Source organism: Cinclus cinclus, chromosome 28, assembly GCF_963662255.1.
Source record: "Cinclus cinclus chromosome 28, bCinCin1.1, whole genome shotgun sequence".
NCBI classification, from domain to species: Eukaryota; Metazoa; Chordata; class Aves; order Passeriformes; family Cinclidae; genus Cinclus; species Cinclus cinclus.
The window spans coordinates 4598655-4617127 of record NC_085073.1 but is presented as its reverse complement, the minus strand read 5'-3'; the positions used below and the strand labels follow the sequence as shown (position 1 = coordinate 4617127).

The 18473-nt window shown below is 60.9% G+C and overlaps 2 protein-coding genes across 4 annotated transcripts; one reads left to right on the top strand and one right to left on the bottom strand.

The window, feature by feature from the left end:
* Positions 1-360: 360 nt before the first annotated feature.
* On the top strand, positions 361-2306 carry LOC134054257 (basic salivary proline-rich protein 4-like). Its single transcript, XM_062509863.1, has 2 exons — positions 361-1442; positions 2078-2306. The coding sequence occupies exons 1-2, from the start codon at positions 361-363 to the stop codon at positions 2304-2306; spliced, it is 1311 nt and encodes a 436-aa protein (XP_062365847.1).
* A 2526-nt stretch (positions 2307-4832) lies between these two features.
* Positions 4833-10607, bottom strand: CCDC124 (coiled-coil domain containing 124). 3 transcript variants are annotated; one of them, XM_062510361.1, is made up of 5 exons: positions 10585-10607; positions 9821-9991; positions 8596-8782; positions 7610-7727; positions 4833-6870 (listed from the first exon to the last, which is right to left on the bottom strand). In XM_062510361.1, exons 2-5 carry the CDS (start codon positions 9977-9979, stop codon positions 6666-6668), a joined length of 669 nt encoding a protein of 222 aa, XP_062366345.1. In that variant the 5' UTR covers positions 9980-9991; positions 10585-10607; the 3' UTR covers positions 4833-6665. The 3 variants fall into 3 exon arrangements, with proteins under 3 accessions (XP_062366345.1, XP_062366344.1, XP_062366346.1); XM_062510360.1 differs by lacking the exon at positions 10585-10607 and having other exon boundaries at positions 9821-10425; XM_062510362.1 differs by lacking the exon at positions 10585-10607 and having other exon boundaries at positions 4835-6870; positions 7610-7724; positions 9821-10425.
* Between the last annotated feature and the right edge of the window lie 7866 nt (positions 10608-18473).

Here is an 18473-nt window from a genome sequence, read left to right as displayed (position 1 = left end):
TGTGGGGACAGCGCGGTGACCCCGCCCGGGGTCACGGGGGCTCCCCGCCAGTCGCCACCGCGGCCCGGGGCTCGCCGGGGGCACCGAGTGCGTCAGAACCCCCCTCCCCACTCCGTGCCCAAAAATCCGCTGCGGTGGCCCCGGTTCCTCCCGCCGCCGCCAAGCCCTGGCCATATGTCCCAGGCTGGGGAGCAGCTGGCGGTGCCAGCAGGAGCCCCCGGCCCCCGCAATCGCCGCGGGCGAGGGGCGGGCCGGGGGTGGCATCGCCGTTGTCACCCCCCACCACCCCGAGGGTAGAGCAGGGGGGCTCGGTGTGGCGTTTTTTTGGGGGGGGCACAAACCCGGCGGAGAGGCAGAGGGATGAAGCCACGCGGCTCCCCAAAAAGCAGCGGGATCTCAGCCCAGCCGAGGCACGGGGAGACCCCCGGTGGTGACAACACCAAAGGGACCCCCCCGGACACCCCCGTGTCACCCCCCTGGCGCAGCGGTGTGGGGGTAGAGCGGCATCGCCCGGCGCTGGGGGAGGATTTCCCCACGCGGGATCGGGCCCGGTGCCACCCGTGGGGTGTACTTGTGTCCCCCCACAGCGCGGGGGGAGGCACAGGAGGTGGCATACCCGCGGGGACACGCGGGGACACGCGGGGACACCCGAAACTCCCCGGCCCCGCCGCTACGCCGGGGAATCCCCGCCTGATGCCGGGGTCTCCCCGAGAAAATCCCTCCGCAGAGCCCCACCGGGACGCGCCGCTGGATCCCGGGGATACGGCGACAACCCCGATGTCCCCAAGGGTGGCAGAGACAGCCGTGATCCCCCCCCCCCCAACCCCGCCGCGACACCCCCAACCCAAGGGGGGGGGACCCTCATCCCCATCCCGCCCGCCTTGGGAGGGAACGCGCAGCCGGGGACACCCACCCTACCTTCTTGGGGTTCGTGGGGCTTGCCTGGGGGGTCCCGGGGGGTGCAGAGGGGGGGTCCTGGCTCCCCACCCCCCCTTCTTTGGTCGCCACCGCGCCGGCGTCCCCAGACAAAGCCGCTGCGCCGGGTTCTCCCTGCGCCTCCCCCACGCGCTCGGCTCAGCCGAAAGGACAAAGCCGCTCCGCCTGGCTGCCCCCGCCGGGCCACCACCGACCCCCTTCCCGGGGCCACCCGCGGGGGGACACGGCCGTGCCCGCCGCCCCTGGCACCGCCACAAAGCCCTCCGAGAGCGAGGGGTCCCCCCAAAGCTGGCACACGCCCTCGTAGAGCCCCGCGCTCCCGCTGCAGGGCGGGGGTCCCCATGGCTGAGGAGGGGTCCCCAAGATCCCCCACCCAGCACAGGGGTGGGCCAAGGTCACCCGGAAGGTGGCGAGGAGGGGGAAGGTCCCCGTGTGTCCCCACGGTCCCCGCCTCGACGTCGAGGGCACGAAGGCCACGCGGTGCCAGAACCCGCCCGGAGCCCCCGGTGCCCGCCCCGGTGTCACAGCCGTGCTTGTGGCACTGGGTCCCCGCTGCTTTTGGGGGGGTGCTGTGCCGGGTGTCACTCCCCTGTGCCATCAGTGCCACCCCGCTGTGGCACCGGGGCCACCCCAGCAGCTGGTGGCCAAATCCGGGGGAGCCCTTAGTGCCACCAACCCCCGAACCGCAATTACGCCTTTGGTGACAGAAGCCACATTGTCCCCAAGGACGGGAACCCCCAGATCTCCTGTCTCCATCAGCTGGGGGTGCCCCGAGCAGCCGAACCTCGCAGGGAGAGGTTCCTGATGTCCCCACACCGCAATGATGTCCCCACACCACAAACACCGCAGGGAGGACGTCCCCAGTGTCCCTACACCACGACATCCCACAGACAGGACATCCCCATTGTCCCCACACCCGCAGGGAGGGAGTCCCCGCTGTCCCCACACCACAACACCCCACAGACAGGGCATCCCCACTGTCCCCACCTCGTCACCCCACAGACAGCACATGTTCGCTGTCCCCACTCCCCTCAAGGAGGGAGTCCCCACTGTCCTCACACCCGTTCCCCCCCAGGCAGGACATCCCCGCTGTCCCCTCCCTGTCCCTAAACCCATCCTCCTCCTTCCCCCTCCACCCCAGGACATCCCCGTTGTCCCCACACCCCCACGCGCGGGGTACCCCCCCCCCGCCGCTGCCACCCCCGGGTGTCCCCTCCGCCGCTGTCACCTCCCCCCTCGCCCTCTCACTTGCCACGGCCCCGTGCTACGGGGGAGCGTCGGGGGTCCCGGTGGGCGGCGGGGACACGCACCGGGGGGCGCGGGGGCGGCGGGCGCTGCCGGCTCTCGGCTCGGCGGAGCGACACTGGTGACAACGGCAGCGTGCGGGGGAAGGAAGGGAGGGGGGCCGGGGGCTTCCCCGCCCCACGCCCCCGCATCCCCCCCTCCTCCCCCGGCAGGGCAGTGACCTTGAGACCGCGGCGCTGGCGGTGGGTGGGAGCCCGGGATATTTTTAGCCGGGCACTGTCACTCCCAGCGCGTCCTCATTGTCACCGCCGGGGGCTCCTCCCGCGCCCCCCCCCACCCCCCCGTCAAAACGCGACCCCCTCCCCTCCTCTAATCCCCCTGTTCCTCACCGGGGCAGGTTGGTTGAACAGGCCCCCGGACATCCCGGAGCCTCCGGAACACCGGGGAACCCCTCCCTGGTGCCCCCTCCCCTACCCGAACCACCCCCGGGCTCTCCCGCTACTGCGCCGGGGGCTCCCCGCGAGCGGGGGATTCCCGGGAATGCGGGGGGATTCCCGCGACCCGCGGGGTTCTCCAGCACCGGCAACCCCCCTGGAGCTGAAAGCGGGGTCCCCACCCTTATGACCCCCCCCCCCACCCCCCGAAATTCACCCACCTGCCGCCAACCCCCGGTTTCCGCTGCCCTCGGGCGCTGCCGCCGCTGACCATGGCCCGGCGGCGGCGACACGTGCGGGATCCCGGCGGGTTTCGGTGACACAACCGGGGGCCGGGGGCGAGCCTTGACAGCGGCTCCGAGGTGCCGCCGAGCCCCTCCCGGCCTCGCCGTGCCTCGGTTTCCCCAGCGCGCAGGCGGCGGCCGCGGGGGCTGCGGGAGGCGATGCGGCGCCGTTGCGATGCCGCTCCACACGCGCAGCCGCGCGCACCAGCCCCGCCGCCTCCCGGTGCTTCCCGGGGCTTCCCGGGGCTTCCCGGGGGCTTCCCGGGGGCTTCCCGGTGCTTCCCGGTGGCTTCCCGGTGGCTTCCCGGGGCTTCCCGGGGGCTTCCCGGTGCTTCCCGGGGGCTTCCCGGGGGCTTCCCGGTGCTTCCCGGGGGCTTTCCGGTGCTTCCCGGGGGCTTCCCGGATAAATTCAGCTGCCTGATGGGGTCTCCCCCCCGCGCGTCCCCGCAGCCCGGCCCCGGCTGTGCCGCGGTTCGACCCCCCCGCACCCTTTGGGGACCCCTCCGGTGACCCCCGGGGTGGGAGGGGGTGTCCCGTCGTCCCCCCCCCCCCCCGTTCCCCGCCCGTGTTTTGTCACGGCACGCGGGGTTGGGGACGCGGGGCGCACGGAGCGGGGGTGACAGTGGGGTTGGCACGGGGGGGTTTGGGGGGGCACGGGTTGAGGATTGAGGGGGACAAAGGGCGGGGGGCGAGAGGGGGGAAATTTGGGGGGTGCAGGGTGGGTGTGAATTTGGGGGGTGCACAGCGAGGTGTGAGCGGCACTGGGTGTGCAGAGGGGTGTGACACACGCGTGGGTGTGTCCTCGTGTCCCTGTCCGTGTGTCCCTGTCCCTGTCCGTGTGTCCCTGTGTCCCTGTGTGCCTGTCCGTGTGTCCCTGTCCGTGTGTCCCTGTCCGTGTGTCCCTGTGTCCCTGTCCGTGTGTCCCCTGTTCGTGTGTCATTGACCGTGTGTCCCTGTGTCCCTGTCCCTGTCCGTGTGTCCCTGTCCGTGTGTCCCCTGTCCGTGTGTCCCTGTGTCCCTGTCCGTGTGTCCCTGTCCCTGTGTCCCTGTGTCCCTGTCCGTGTGTCCCCTGTTCGTGTGTCATTGACCGTGTGTCCCTGTGTCCCTGTCCCTGTCCGTGTGTCCCTGTCCGTGTGTCCCTGTGTCCCTGTCCCTGTCCGTGTGTCCCCGCCCGTGTGTCCCTGTCCGTGTGTCCCTGTGTCCCTGTCCGTGTGTCCCTGTCCCTCTGTCCCTGTGTCCCTGTGTCCCTGTCCGTGTGTTCCCGCCCGTGTGTCCCTGTCCCTCTGTCCCTGTGTCCCTGTCCGTGTGTCCCTGTCCGGTCCCATCCCCCCACTCCCCGCTCGGTCCCGGGGTGGGGGCGGGGATGGTGGGGGAGGGGTCCCTCGGCAGGGTCGGGGACACGGGGGGGGGGAGGGGAAGTCGGGAATGCCCGGGGTAAGGGGGGGTGGGGGAGGGGGGGATGCCCGATTTTGGGGGTGCCAGGCCCACGTGACCGCCTCCCCCGCATGTCCCCCCCTCGTTGCCATGGCAATGCCCCACCCCCCCAGGAGAAAGGGGGGAGGGGCGGAGAAGGGAGGGGATTCCCTGCCCCTCCCCCCCCCCCCCCCCGAGCCGCTCTGCTGGGAATGAGAATAATGGGAATGGGGATTGGAATGGGGATGGAAAAGGGGCTGGGAACGGGACTGGGAACAGGGATGGGAATGGGAACAATGGGGAATGGGAATAACGGGGAATGGGAATAACGGGGAATGGGAATAACGGGGAATGGGAATAACGGGGAATGGGAATAATGGGGAATGGGAATAATAGGGAATGGGAATAATGGGGAATGGGAACAACGGGGAATGGAAACAACGGGGAATGGGAATAACGGGAAATGGGAATAATGGGGAATGGGAATAATGGGGAATGGGAACAACGGGGAATGGGAATAACGGGGAATGGGAATAACGGGGAATGGGAATAACGGGGAATGGGAATAATGGGGAATGGGAACAACGGGGAATGGGAACAATGGGGAATGGGAATAACGGGGAATGGGAATAACGGGGAATGGGAACGGGGCTAGGAATGGTAATGGGATGGGGGATGAGGAATGGGGACAGGAATGGGAATGGGGGAATTGAGGAAGGGGAATTCCTGGGATGGGGATATGGGGACAAATTCCCGTGGGTTCCTCATTCCAGGAGCAGTGGGAATGGGGAATTCCCCCCCTCAGGAACAGCCCAAAGGGAGGGGAACTCCCCCAGTCCAAGCAGGAATCCCACCCCAATTCCAGCAGCATCTTCCACATTTTCAGGAATAAAACCGAGCAAGGCAGGAAAACAATCCCCCAAACCCTTCCCAAATTATTCCTCCCCAATTTAATAGGATTTGTTGTTTTGTTTTTGTTGTTTTGTTTTTGTTGTATTTTGTTTTTTTTTTTTTAATTCGATTCAAACACACCAAACTCACACAAAGGGGTGAAGGGGGGGGTTCATTCCTCCCTGGGTGGATTTGGGAATTCTGGGATGCAGGAACAAAGACCAGCCCAATGGGGGGCAGCCCCAAAAAGAGGGAGAAGGATGAGCCTGGATGAATCCCACGGTGGCACCTCCAGGCTGATTCCTGGGAAGGAATTTCATTCCCAAAGGATGGGGAAAAGAGAGGGGAGGGGGAGAAAAACCAGGATTTGCACTCCTGAGGATTCCAGCATTCCCACAGGGACGCCGGGAATGTCACCTCCCCTTCCCAAGGCTCCTGAGCCCGGGATCAGGGAAGGGGAAAAGGGATGGGAAAAGCAGGAATTTCCCTTCTCCAGGTGGATTTTGGGCTCCAGCATCCCAGGGGACAGCGGGAATGTCACCTGGAGCTGCCTGGCACTGCTCTCCCCCTCAGGAAAAGTGGGAATCAGGTGGTGTGGGGGAGCTTTTCCCATCCTTTCCTGAGGGATTTTCCCTCTTCCCAACCCTCCCACTCCCAAAATCCAGAGGCTGGATCCTGGTCTGGAATCTTCACGGACACCAACAGTGACACTCTGGGAGTTTTCCGTGTGGTGGCTTCAGAATTCCAAGGAGGGAGTCTCAGGGACAGCCTGGGAGCTGCTTTTTCCAGGGAATGTCACCTGGAGCTGCCTGGCACTGCTGCTCCCAACCCCAGGAAAGGCTTTTCCCACTTGTCCCAGAGGGATTTTCCCTCTTCCCAATGCCTCTGCCCCAATCCCAAAGGAAATAGGACCAGAATATCCCAATCTCAAAGGAAACAAGAGCAGGGATTTCAGGGATATCCAAATCCCAAAGGAAATGGGGACCAGGGATTTCAGGGATATCCAAATCCCAAAGGAAATGGGGACCAGGGATTTCAGGGATATCCCAATCCCAAAGGAAATGGGGACCAGGGATTTCAGGGATATCCCAATCCCAAAGGAAAGGGGACCAGGGATTTCAGGGATATCCCAATCCCAAAGGAAATGGGGACCAGGGATTTCAGGGATATCCCAATCCCAAAGGAAAGGGGACCAGGGATTTCAGGGATATCCCAATCCCATAGGAAGCTGGATCAGGGACACCCAAGGGAGACCCAGGTCTGGAATCTCTTTGGGGTCACACTCCAGGAGCTTTTCCCACGTGACAGCTCCAGAATTCCAAGGAGGGAGTGACAAGGACAACCCGGGAGCTGCATTTTCCAGGGAATTTTAGGAAGGAGAAGGCGCCATCAGTCCGACCTCGAGCTGGGCCCGAAATCCACGGAGACATGAAAGGAAAAACGGAGGATTTTCCCTGCAGTCCTATTTGTGGCTGTTGTAGGGTTTGTGCCGCTGGTTCATGGGGTTTTCCGGGGATTTCATCCACTCCTTCTTGAGCAGCTGCCGCAGCTGGCTCAGCCGCATGTTGGGATTGTCCCGCTTGAGCCGCGGCAGCTGCAGCTCCTCGAAGGCGGCAAAGGCGGCGCGGAGACGGCGCTCGGGGTGACGCTCCAGGGGCTGGGACACGCTGGGGACACGGAGGGACACGTTGGGGACACGGATGGACACTGCTCTGGGTGACGCTCCAGGGGCTGGGACACGCTGGGGACACGGAGGGACACGTTGGGGACACGGATGGACACTGCCCTGGGTGACGCTCCAGGGGCTGGGACACGCTGGGGACACGGAGGGACACGTTGGGGACAGGGATGGACACTGCCCTGGGTGACGCTCCAGGGGCTGGGACACGCTGGGGACACGGAGGGACACGTTGGGGACAGGGATGGACACTGCCCTGGGTGATGCTCCAGGGGCTGGGACACGCTGGGGACACGGAGGGACACGTTGGGGACACGGATGGACACGGCCCCAAGGGGGTGGTCCTGATCCCAAAGGAAATGGTACCAGGGATACCTGAATCCCAAAGGAATTCCCACCAGGGATACCTGAATCCCAAAGGAAATGACACCAGGGATGCCTCAATCCCAAAGGAACCCCCTCACGGAACTCAGGGACACTCCAATACCAAAGGATTTCAGGGACACCCCAATCCCAAAAGAACTCCCCTACGGAATTCAGGGACACTCCGATCCCACAGGATTTCATGGATCCCCCAATCCCACAGCAATCCCCCATCCCAATCCCTACCTGCCCGGAATTCCCTCCACACCCAAACCCTGGGATTTCCTGCAGGGATCCAACCCCCCAGAGAAGTTTTAGGGAACATCCCCAGGGAATTCTACGGGGAATTTGGGATGGGGACTCACCTGAGGGCAGCGATGGCGTCCTCGATGCTCCGTGCCTCCACCGCCCCCTCCTCGGGCAGCCTCCGGTTCAGGTTCTCCTCCAGAGGCAATTCCAGGTGGGATTTCTCCTTCTCTGCTGCTGGGAAAAACAGGAATGCTGTCAGCTGGTGGAAAACTCAATTATCCCTCTAAAACCCTCAAGTTTTTCCCCCAAAAAATCAATTTTCCCGCTAGAAAATGCCTTTTTTCCTATAAAAATATTCAGTTTTCCCCCCTGGAAAATTCCATTTTTCCTATAAAAAAACTTTGTTTTTCCACTGGAAAGGTCAGTTTTTCCCCCAAAAAAACTTCATTTCCCCCCCTGGAAAATGCAGTTTTTCCTCTGAATTTTTCCCTCTGGAAAACTCTGTTTTTCCTCTAAAAAAACCTCCATTTTCCCACTGGAAAAGTAAATTTTTCCTCAAAAAATATAGTTTTTTCCTCTGGAATGGGAAATGTGGGATTGGAAAGGGAAATGAGGGATTGGAAAGGGAAATGAGGGATTTGGAATGGGAAATGTGGGATTGGGAACAGGAAATGTGGGTTGGGGAACGGGAAATGTGGAATTTGGAACAGGAAATGTGGGATTTGGAATGGAAATGTGGGATTTGGAACAGGAAATGTGGGATTTGGAATGGAAATGTGGGATTTGGAACAGGAAATGTGGGTTGGGGAACGGGAAATGTGGGATTTGGAATGGAAATGTGGGTTTGGGAACAGGAAATGTGGGTTTGGGAAAAATGTGGACACAGAAGATCAAGAAGCACAAAAGAGAAATCCTGGAATTTTTCCCATTGGAAAAGAGCTTTGGGATCAAACCCAACACCAAACCCCACTCCCAAACTGCCACATCCGGCATTTTCCAGGCCAATTCCAGAGAATGGGAATTCCCAACCATTCCAAAAGTTTCTCTTTGGGAAAAGCAGCAGCTGCCCACCCCAGAGAGAATTTCCAGGGAATTCCCAAACCTGCATCAGTGTTTTCCTTCTGCTGCTGCTCCTTCCGGACGTTCTCCTCAATCTGGGCCCGGGTGATTTTCCCGGGATTTCCCTGCTTGGGAGTTTTCCCTTTGAGTTTGGAATCCTCCTCCTCCAGCAGGCGCTGCAGCTCCTTCCGGCGTTCCAGCTGCTCCAGGCGCCGCTTCTCCCGCTCCTCCTGGAAACAGCACACAAAGCCATGGAATTTTCCTTTGGGATAACGACCCCCACGGTCCTGGGATCTGGCAATTCCCTGTCGCCCTCTGCAGTGCCAGGAAAATCCCAGCAAGGATCCATGGATGGATCCATGGATGGACTCATGGAGTCACGGATGGACTCATGGAGTCATGGATGGATCCATGAAGTCATGGATGGATCGATGATCGAGGAATGGACCCATGGAGTCATGGATGGATCCATGGATGGACAGACTCATGGATTCATGGATGGACCCATGGAGTCATGGATGGACTCATGGAGTCATGGATGGATCGATGATCGAGGAATGGACCCATGGAGTCATGGATGGACCCATGGAGTCATGGATGGACCCATGGATGGACGCATGGACTCATGGATGGATCCATGGATGGACAGACTCATGGATTCATGGATGGACTCACGGAGTCACGGATGGATCCATGGATGGACAGACTCATGGATTCATGGATGGACCCATGGAGTCATGGATGGATCCATGGATTCATGGATGGATCCATGGATGGACTCATGGATTCATGGATGGATCCATGGATGGAGCAGCTCCAGCTGCTCCAGGCGACACTTCTCCCGCTCCTCCTGGAAACAGCACACACAGCCATGGAATTTTCCTTTGGGATAACGACTCCCACGGTCCTGGGATCTGGCAATTCCCTGTCGCCCTCTGCAGTGCCAGGAAAATCCCAGCAAGGATCCATGGATGGACTTTGGATGGATCCATGGATGGATTAATGGATGAATTAATGGAGTCATGGATGAACTCATGGATTCATGGAGGGATGGATTCATAGTCATGGAGGGATTAATGGATGGATCCATGGAGTGTATGAAAGGATGGATCCATGGATGGATCTATGGATTCATGGATGGACTCATGGACTGATCAATGTCCTCCCTCACATTCCCAATTCTTCCTCCTCTCCCCTATCCCCAGCATTCCTCCTACCCTTCCCAAACCTTTTCCACTCCTCATTCCCACGATTTTGGGAATCCCCACCTTCCTCTGCTCCTTCCTCAGGACGTGTTTGTCCTCGTCCTTCCAGAGCTCATCCTCCAGCTCCTGCTGCCGCCGCGCCTCCGCCGCCGCCTTTGCTTCGGCCCTGCGGGCGCGTGCCGCCGCCGACTTGCTGTTCTCCCCCTGGAATTTCTTGGGCATCCCTCAAATCCTCTGGAAAACAAAGAATTTTTTTTTTTAATGGATCTGGATAGGGTTTGGGGTTTTGTTGGTTTTGTTTTCATGGGGTGAACTGGGAATGAGGTCTGAGGTCAGCAGGGTGTGGGTGATTCATCCAGAGTTTGGGGATTCCAGACTTTTCTGAGGTTTCCTTTCCTGGCTTCCTCAGGAATCCTCCAGCCCTTCCCAGGAATTCTCTAGCCCCTGAGACCCTTCCCAAAACCCCTCTTCCCACACTATGACCATCCCAAAACCCCTCTTCCCATACTATGACCATCCCAAAATCCGTTTTCCCACATTTTGACCCTTCCCAAAACCTCTTTTCCTACACTTTCACCCTTCCCAAAATCCCTTTTCCCGCCCTCCGAGCCTGCCCAAGGAGCGGGGTCCGGGCAGGGCCCTCACCTGAGGGGGGGCAGAAAGGGACACCCAGGCCTGGCACACCCCCCAGGCCTCCCCGCCCCGTCACCCCCCGGCCTCCCCCGGTTCCCCCGCTCCCTCCGGTGCCGTCCTTTCCCCTCAGTCCCGAGCCGAGCCCGTCCCGGTCCCTCAGCCCCGAACCGGCCCCGAACCGGCCCCGCTCCTACCGGGCCCCACCGCCCAGGCCGTCGCGTGCTTTGTGCGTCATCACCGCGCGCCACCGCCTCCCCAATGGCGGAAGCGGGCAGGGCGCGCCGCCGCCATGTTTGTTAAGGGCACAGCCTGGCACAGCTTTGTTGCTTCCTTGCGGGAGAGGGAGCGAAGGGAGAGGAGGTACTGGCGAAGATCCGCGCTCCGGGTAGCGCTGGCAGAAAAAATCCGCGGGGAGAACCCGCGTGACGCCCGCCCGCGGCGGCGGTTTTGCCCGGTTCAAAGATGGCGGCGCCCAGAGCGGCGCCTGAGGGGGTGGGCGGGGGCTCAAAAGGGCGAGGTCGCTGTCAGATTGGTGGGCGGGGCTTAAAGGGGAAGGGCCCTTTGTCACCTGCGGGAGTCCGCATTGTCACCTGGGTGCGGCCATTGTCACCTGAATGAGTGTGGTCCATCAGGACAGGTCTTGATTCTCAAATTGCCCCCCCCTCCCCAAGTGTCCATGACCTCCCCACCATTCCAGCCGTGTCACCTGAGGGACAGTGTCCCCTCCTGTGTCCCCTCCCTGTCACTCTGTCCCTGTCACTCCCTTTGTCACCCTCCCATCACCCTGTCCTCATCAACCCTCCCTGTTACTCTTTGTCCCCTTGTCCCTGTCACCCCTTCACTGTCACTCTGTCACCCTGTCCTTGCCACCCCCTGCCACCTTGTCACCTCATTCCTGTCACCCCATCCCTGTCCCCTCCCTGTCCCCCCAAGGACAGGCTCTGTCCAGGATCAGCAGCTCCTTTATTGTGGCCAGCACTATGTCCCCACCCTGCTGTCCCCGTGTCCCCACGCTGTCCCCTACACATCGCTCTCGGTGACAGTGCCACCCTTGGGGGGGTCACACGGGGGTGTCCCCTCCCCATCCAGCCTCTCCAGCAGCACCTGGGTCACTCCGGCCTTGTCCGTGGGCTTGTCCCCGGGGCTGTTGTCACCCTTGGGGACCCCCGAGGGTGTGGCCCTGACGATGTCCCACCACAGCACACCTTGGGGACAGCGGTTCTGCCGGGCTGGCCCTGCCAGGAGGGGACACAGTGACAGGGATGGGTGACAGAGAGTGACAGGGACAGGGAGACAAGGACAGGTGACAGGGACGGGTGACAGGTGCAGGGTGACAGGGAGGGGTGACAGGGATAAGGTCACAGAGAGGGGTGACAGGGAGGGGTGACAAGGACAGGGTGATGGGGGGGATGAGAGGGTGACAAGGACAGGGTGACAGGAATGGGGTCACAGGGAGGGGTGATGGGGGGGAGGCAGGGAGGGGTGACAGGGTGACAGGGAGAGGTGACAGGGATGGGTGACACCAGGGGTGGCAGCACAGGTGACAAGGCTGCCCCACACTCACCTGGCAGGAGGCTGAGCAGGGCCCCTGTCACCAAGGTCCCCAGTGTCCCCAAGGCACCGTAGTACAGGTAGGATATGGAGTAGAACTCACCCAGGATGGCCGGGCTGGGAGGGGACAGGTGTGACATCAGAGGGACTGGGGACAAGGGGTGACATCAGAGGGACTGGGGACAGGGGGTGACATCACATGGATTGGGGACAGGGTGTGACATCACAGGGAACAGGGTGATGTCATAAGGGACAGAAGAAGCAGTGTGATATCATAAGGGACAGGAACAGGGGTGTGACATCACAAGGAATGGGGACATTGGTGTGATGTCATAACAAGCAGGGACAGAGCTGTGACATCACAGCCAGCAGCAACCGGGATGTGATGTCACAAGGAATGGGGAAAGTGGGATGACGTCACAACAAACAGGGACAGGCTGTGATGTCATAATGGCATCATAAGGAGCAGGGACATTGTGATGTCACAAGCAGGGGCAATAATGTGACATCACAAGGGAGAGGGACCAACGGTATGACATCACAGCCAGCAGGGACAGGGCTGTGCCACCCCAAGGGACAGGGCCACCCCCGTGCTGTCCCCAGCCCCGCTCACCGCAGTGGGTCCGGGGGTGGCGCGGCCAGGGCGGTGCCGTTGGTGGCGCTGGTGGCGCTGGTGGCATTGCGGGGCGGGCACAGTGTCCCCGAGGTGGGCAGCACCCCCATGGTGGCCGCGCTGGGCGGGTACAGGGTGGCACCCACGGCCACCCACAGGGACAGCGCCAGGCCCACGGCCAGACCCCCCAGAACCGCCTGTGACAGGGACGGGGAAAGGGATGGGGACAGGGATGGGATGGGATGGGATGGGATGGGATGGGATGGGATGGGATGGGATGGGATGGGATGGGATGGGATAGGGACAGGGATGGGATGGGGACAGGAATGGGATGGGACAGGGGCAGGGACGGGGACAGGGACGGGGACAGGGGGATCAGCAGAACCCGAGGGGACTCTGGAGACCCCCCCCCCCAAAATCCCAAATATCCCAAATATGGCTGTGCTGAATGGCAGAAGCCCCCAAATCCCCAAATCCTCCAAATCCCCCAGAATCCCCAAATCCCTAAACCCCAATCCCCGAAACCTCAAACCCCCAAACCCTCCAAACCCCAAACCCCCAAATCCCCAAACCCCCAATCCCAAACCTCCCCAAACCCCCTATTCCTAAACCCCAAACCCCCAAACTCCCAAACCCCCAAATCCCCAAACTCCCCATTCCCAAACCACAAACTCCCAAATCCCAAACTTCCCCAAACCCCCTATTCCAAACCCCCAAACCCCCCAACTCCCAAACCCCCAAATCCCCAAACTCCCCATTCCCAAACCACAAACACCCAAATCCCAAACTTCCCCAAACCCCCTATTCCAAACCCCCAAACCCCCCAACTCCCAAACCCCCAAATCCCCAAACTCCCCATTCCCAAACCCCAAACCCCCAAATCCCCAACATCCCCAAACCGCCTATTCCCAAACCCCAAACCCCCCAACTCCCAAACCCCCAAATCCCCAAACTCCCCATTCCCAAACCCTAAACCCCCAAATCCCCAACATCCCCAAACCCCCTATTCCCAAATCCCAATGCCCCAAACCCCACACTCCAAACTCAAACCCCAAATCCCGGCTCTCACGGTGGTGCCGCAGCGGGGCAGGAACATTCCCAGGACGAAGGCTCCGAGCAGGGGCCCACTGATCACCCCCATGACCGTGAAGGAGCCCTGGGGGGGTCACAGCTCAGTTTTGGGGGGGGGGGGGGTGCTTTGGGGTTTTTTTTTTGGGGGGGTGGGATCTGGGAGAGCTCCAGGGGTTTCCTGGCACTGCCCCAATCCCTGCTCCTCAAGGGCTCTCCAGGTGCCACCAGAGCGTGGCCCTGTCCCCATTGTGTCCAAACTTGGGTGAGCAGTGACAGCGGGGGGGGGGGGGGGGGGGTTGGGGGCTTTTTTGGGGAAGGAGCTTTGGGATTTTTTAGTGAGTAAAAAGAGAGGGAGGAGATTTGGGGTCTTGGCGGGTGTGGGAAAGCTCCAGGAGGTGCCTGGTACTGCCCCAACCCCCCCTTCCTCGGGGGCTCTCCTGGTGCCACAAGAGCGTGGCCCTGTCCCCACTGTGTCCCCACTTGGCTGAGCACTGACAGCAGGGGGTGGAGTTTGAGGGGGTTTTGGGGTTTTTTTTTTGGGGGGGGGTTTGGGGTCTGGGAAAGCTCCAAGGGGTTCCTGGCAGTGCCCCAATCCCTGCTCCTCAAGGGCTCTCCTGGTGCCACCAGAGCGTGGCCCTGTCCCCTCTGTGTCCCTTCTGTGTCCCTGCTCGGGTGAGCATTGACAGCAGCGGGAATTTGGGGTTTTTTGGGGGGGTAGAAGATGAGGGAGGGGATCTGGGGTCTTGGGGGGGCTCTCACCTGCAGGACACCCCCCCCCAGCAGCGAGGACAGAGCGGCCACGGTGATGCACGAGGTGCCATAGGTGAGAGCTGTGGGAATTATGGGATGGGATTGATGGGATGGGACTGATGGGGTGGAATTGATGGGATGGGATGGGATGGGATGGGATGGGATGGGATGGGATGGGATGGGATGGGATGGGATGGGATGGGATGGGATGGGATGGGATGGGATGGCATGGCATGGCATGGCATGGGATTGTTGGGATTGTATTTATGGGATTTATAGGATGGGATGAGATGGATAGGATTTATGGGATTTATGGGATAGGATGGGATTGGAATGGGATGGCACAGCCTGGCACATCCCAGGCTGGGATGACACATCCCTGTGGGGGTGACACATCTCTGTAGGGGTGACACGTCTTTATGGGGGTGACACGTCCCTGTGGGGTGACACCAGGCACAGGGGGTGGCACTCACAGAGCCCCTTGGAGATCAGCGTGAGCCTCCTCGGGGACAGCGCCGGCAGCCGCGGCTTCACCAAATCCTCCACGGTGACAGCGGCCATGGCGTTGATGGAGGTGGAGGCCGTGCTGGGCACCGGGTGACCCCATCAGCCCCAAAGTGCCCCGCATCCCAAAATCCTCCTCCCAAAATCCCCTGACCCCAAATCCCCTCCCCCCCCCAACAAGGCTCCCTCACTTCCAGCTGTTCTGCAGAACAGCAGGACCCCAAACTCCCTCCCCAAATCCCCCAAATCCTCCCCTTGACTTCCCTCAAGACCAAACTTCCCTGACTACCCCAAATCCCCCAAATTCCCCAAACCCACCAGACTCCCCAACCCCCCCAAACCTCCCAGATGTTTAATGTTTTAAATCCCCCAATCCCCAAAATGCCCCAAACACCTCAACCCCCCCAAATCCCTCAGACTCCCAAATCCCCCAAATCCCTCAGAGTCCCCAAACCCTGCAAACCCCCAAATCCCTCAGATCCCCCAAATCCCCCCAATCCCCCAAACTCCCCAAATCCCTCAGACTCCCCAAACTTCCCCAACCCCCCCAAATCCCTCAAACCCCCCGAAGCCCCTGCCGGGGTCCCGGGGTGGGGACCCCCCCTTACCTGAGGGTGCCGCTGTAGGCGCAGGCCAGGAACAGCCCCGGCACCCCCGGGGCGCTCTCGAAGATGTCCAGGACCAGGTAGGGCATGTACTGAGGGGCAGGGGAGTAAAAGGGGGGCGCGACCCCCAGGGAGAACCCCAAAAACCCCTTGGATCTCCCGCAAAATCCCATCCCACTGCTTCAGGGGACGCTGGAGGGTGCAGGACTCCACGTGATCCCAAAGTCCCTTGGGGCCACCCCAATTTCTCACCCCGCAGCCTCAGGGGTGCTGGAATGGATTCAGAACCTGGGGGACCCCAAAAACTCCCTGGGACCGCCCCAAATTCCCCTCCCATTGCTTCAGGAGTTCTGGAGGGGGCAGGACCTCGGGGGACCCCAAAAACCCCCTCTGACCCCACTGCTTGAGGGGTTCTGGAAGGGAACAGGAACCCGAGGGACCCCAAAATTCCCTCTGACCCCACTGCCTTCGGGGGTTCTGGAGAGGATCCGGACCCCGAGGGACCCCAAGCCCAGCAGTGATCCCGCTGCCCGGGAGGTCCTGGAAGGGAACAGGACCCTAAGGAACCCAAAAACTCCCTCTGACCTCACTGCCTTGGGAGGTCTTGGAAGGGAACAGGACCCCGAGGGACCCCAAAACCCCCTGTGACCTCACTGCCTTGAGAGGTCCTGGAAGGGAACAAGAACGCCAAAATTCCCTCTGACCTCACTGCTTGAGGGGTCCTGGAAGGGAACAGGACCCTGAGAGACCCCAAAACACCCGGGGGGGAGGTCGTACCTGGTCGGGGGTGGCGATGGCCCCGGCCAGGAGGGGGTCACAGTGGCGATAGAGCGCGAACATGACGAGCCCGCAGGCGACCGCGCTGGCCACGATGCAGAAGAGCCCCGCTTGATTGACCAGCAGCGCCCTGGGGGGGCACAGGGTCCTGTCAGGGCATTGCAGGGGTGCCAGGACCCGGCAGGGTGTGAGGGGTCATGCGGGGTCCTGGCAGGGTCCCTAAGGGGGGGCTCAGTCCGTGCAGGGGCTGAGTGTCGGGTCCTGGCAGGGGAATTCAAGGTCACTAAACAGGGGGCAAGGTCCTTGCAGGGGTGTCGAGGGAATTTAGGGTTCCCTAAAGGGGCACAAGGTCCTTGCAGGGGTGTCGAGGGAATTTAGGGTTCCCTAAAGGGGTATAAGGTCTTTGCAGGGGTGTTAGGAGAGTTTAGGATCCCTAAAGGGATGCCAGGTCCTGGAAGGACATGAAGGGTCATGCAGGGTCTTGGCAGGGTCATACAGGGGGACTCAGTCCATGCAGGGGGGGTACGGGAGTGTTGGGTCCTTGCAGGGGTGTCAGGGGAATTCAGGGTTCGTGACGGAGTGCAAGGTCCTTGCAGGGTTTAAGGCTGTTTGGTCAAGTCAGGGTCCAGAAAGGGATTCAGGGTCCTTGTAGGGTCCTTGCAGGGTCAGTGTGGGGTGTCAGGTCCTTGCAGGGGCTGTGCCAGGTCCTTGCAGGGCGCTGCAGCCACACAGGCAAGAGACAAAGCCGCACCCAGCACATCCCCTGCAAACCCCCAGAGCGGGATCTGGGCAATTCCCTGGGATCTGGGCAATTCCCTGGGATCTGGGTGATTCCTGGGAGCCGGGTGATCCCCATCAGGCAATTCCCAGGTTCTGGGCAATTCCTGGGATCCGATCGATTCCCAGGATCCAATCGATTCCCAGGATCCAGGTAATCCCCAGGATCCAATAGATCCCCAGGATCCAATAGATCCCCAGGATCCAGGTAATTCCTGAGAACCATTTTACTCCCAGGATCTAATAGATTCCCAGAATCTGATTGATTCCCAGGATCCAATCAATTCCTGGGATCCGATTGATTCCTGGATCCAATCGATTCCCAGGATCCAATCCATTCCTGGGATCCAGATAATTACCGGGATGTGATTGATTCCCAGGATCCAATCAACTCCTGGGATCTGATTGATTCCTGGATCCAATTGATTCCCAGGATCCAATCCATTCCTGGGATCCAATCAATTCCTGGATCCAGTCGATTCCCAGGATCCAATCCATTCCTGGGATCCAATTGATTCCTGAATCCAATTGATTCCCAGGATCCAATCCATTCCTGGGATCCAGATAATTACCGGGATGTGATTGATTCCCAGGATCCAATCAACTCCTGGGATCTGATTGATTCCTGGATCCAATCGATTCCCAGGATCCAATCCATTCCTGGGATCCAATCGATTCCTGGGATCCAGTCGATTCCCAGGATCCAATCCATTCCTGGGATCCAATTGATTCCTGGATCCATTTGATTCCCAGCATCCAATCAATTCCTGGGATCCAATCAATTCTTGGATCCAATCGATTCCCAGCATCCAATCAATTCCTGGGATCCAGGTAATTGCCGGGATCCGATCGATTCCCAGGATCCGGCTGATTCCCGGGATCCAGCACTCACATCTTGGCCTCCCTCTCGCTCCTGCACGCCACGTAGCGCTGCACCTGCGCTTGGTTGACGCCGTACATGGAGAGCCAGAGCAGGGTCCCACCCAGCAGGAACGACCACAGCGTGTACCGGCTCCGAGGGTCCGGGTTAAAGCTGGGCAGGGGATGGGGTGGGATCACTGGGATGGGATGGGATGGGAATGACCCCAAAACCCAGGACAGGGGGTGAGAAGGACTGGTAGTGAACCCCAGGACAAGAGGTGAGAGGGGCCGGGAGTGACCCCACAACCCCGGGCCAGGGGGGTGAGAAGGGCGCACATCCTGTGGTTTTTGGGGAATCAGTGACCCCCCCAGCACCCCGGGAAAGGGGGAGAGGGGTCCCGCGGGGTTGTGGGGGTGGGACTCACTCGGCAAAGTTGACCCTGGAGCCGTTGGCGGCGATGCTCAGCACCTTGGCGGGACCCCCCACCAGCAGCACCCCACGGATGGCGACGGCGACAAAACCCGCGAGCATCACGAACACCTGGAACACGTCGGTCCAGATGACAGCCTTCAT

Bases quoted from the DNA above. Each gene is read 5' to 3' on its own strand.
- LOC134054257 (XM_062509863.1), top strand. From the start codon at position 361: ATGAAGCCACGCGGCTCCCCAAAAAGCAGCGGGATCTCAGCCCAGCCG. The intron at 1,443-2,077 runs GTGCCCGCCCCG...CCTCCACCCCAG, and splicing joins GAACCCGCCCGGAGCCCCCG to GACATCCCCGTTGTCCCCAC.
- CCDC124 (XM_062510361.1), bottom strand. From the start codon at position 9,979: ATGCCCAAGAAATTCCAGGGGGAGAACAGCAAGTCGGCGGCGGCACGC. The intron at 8,783-9,820 runs GTGGGGATTCCC...TGCTGTTTCCAG, and splicing joins TGAGGAAGGAGCAGAGGAAG to GAGGAGCGGGAGAAGCGGCG. The intron at 7,728-8,595 runs GTTTGGGAATTC...TGTTTTTCCCAG, and splicing joins GAAGGAAAACACTGATGCAG to CAGCAGAGAAGGAGAAATCC.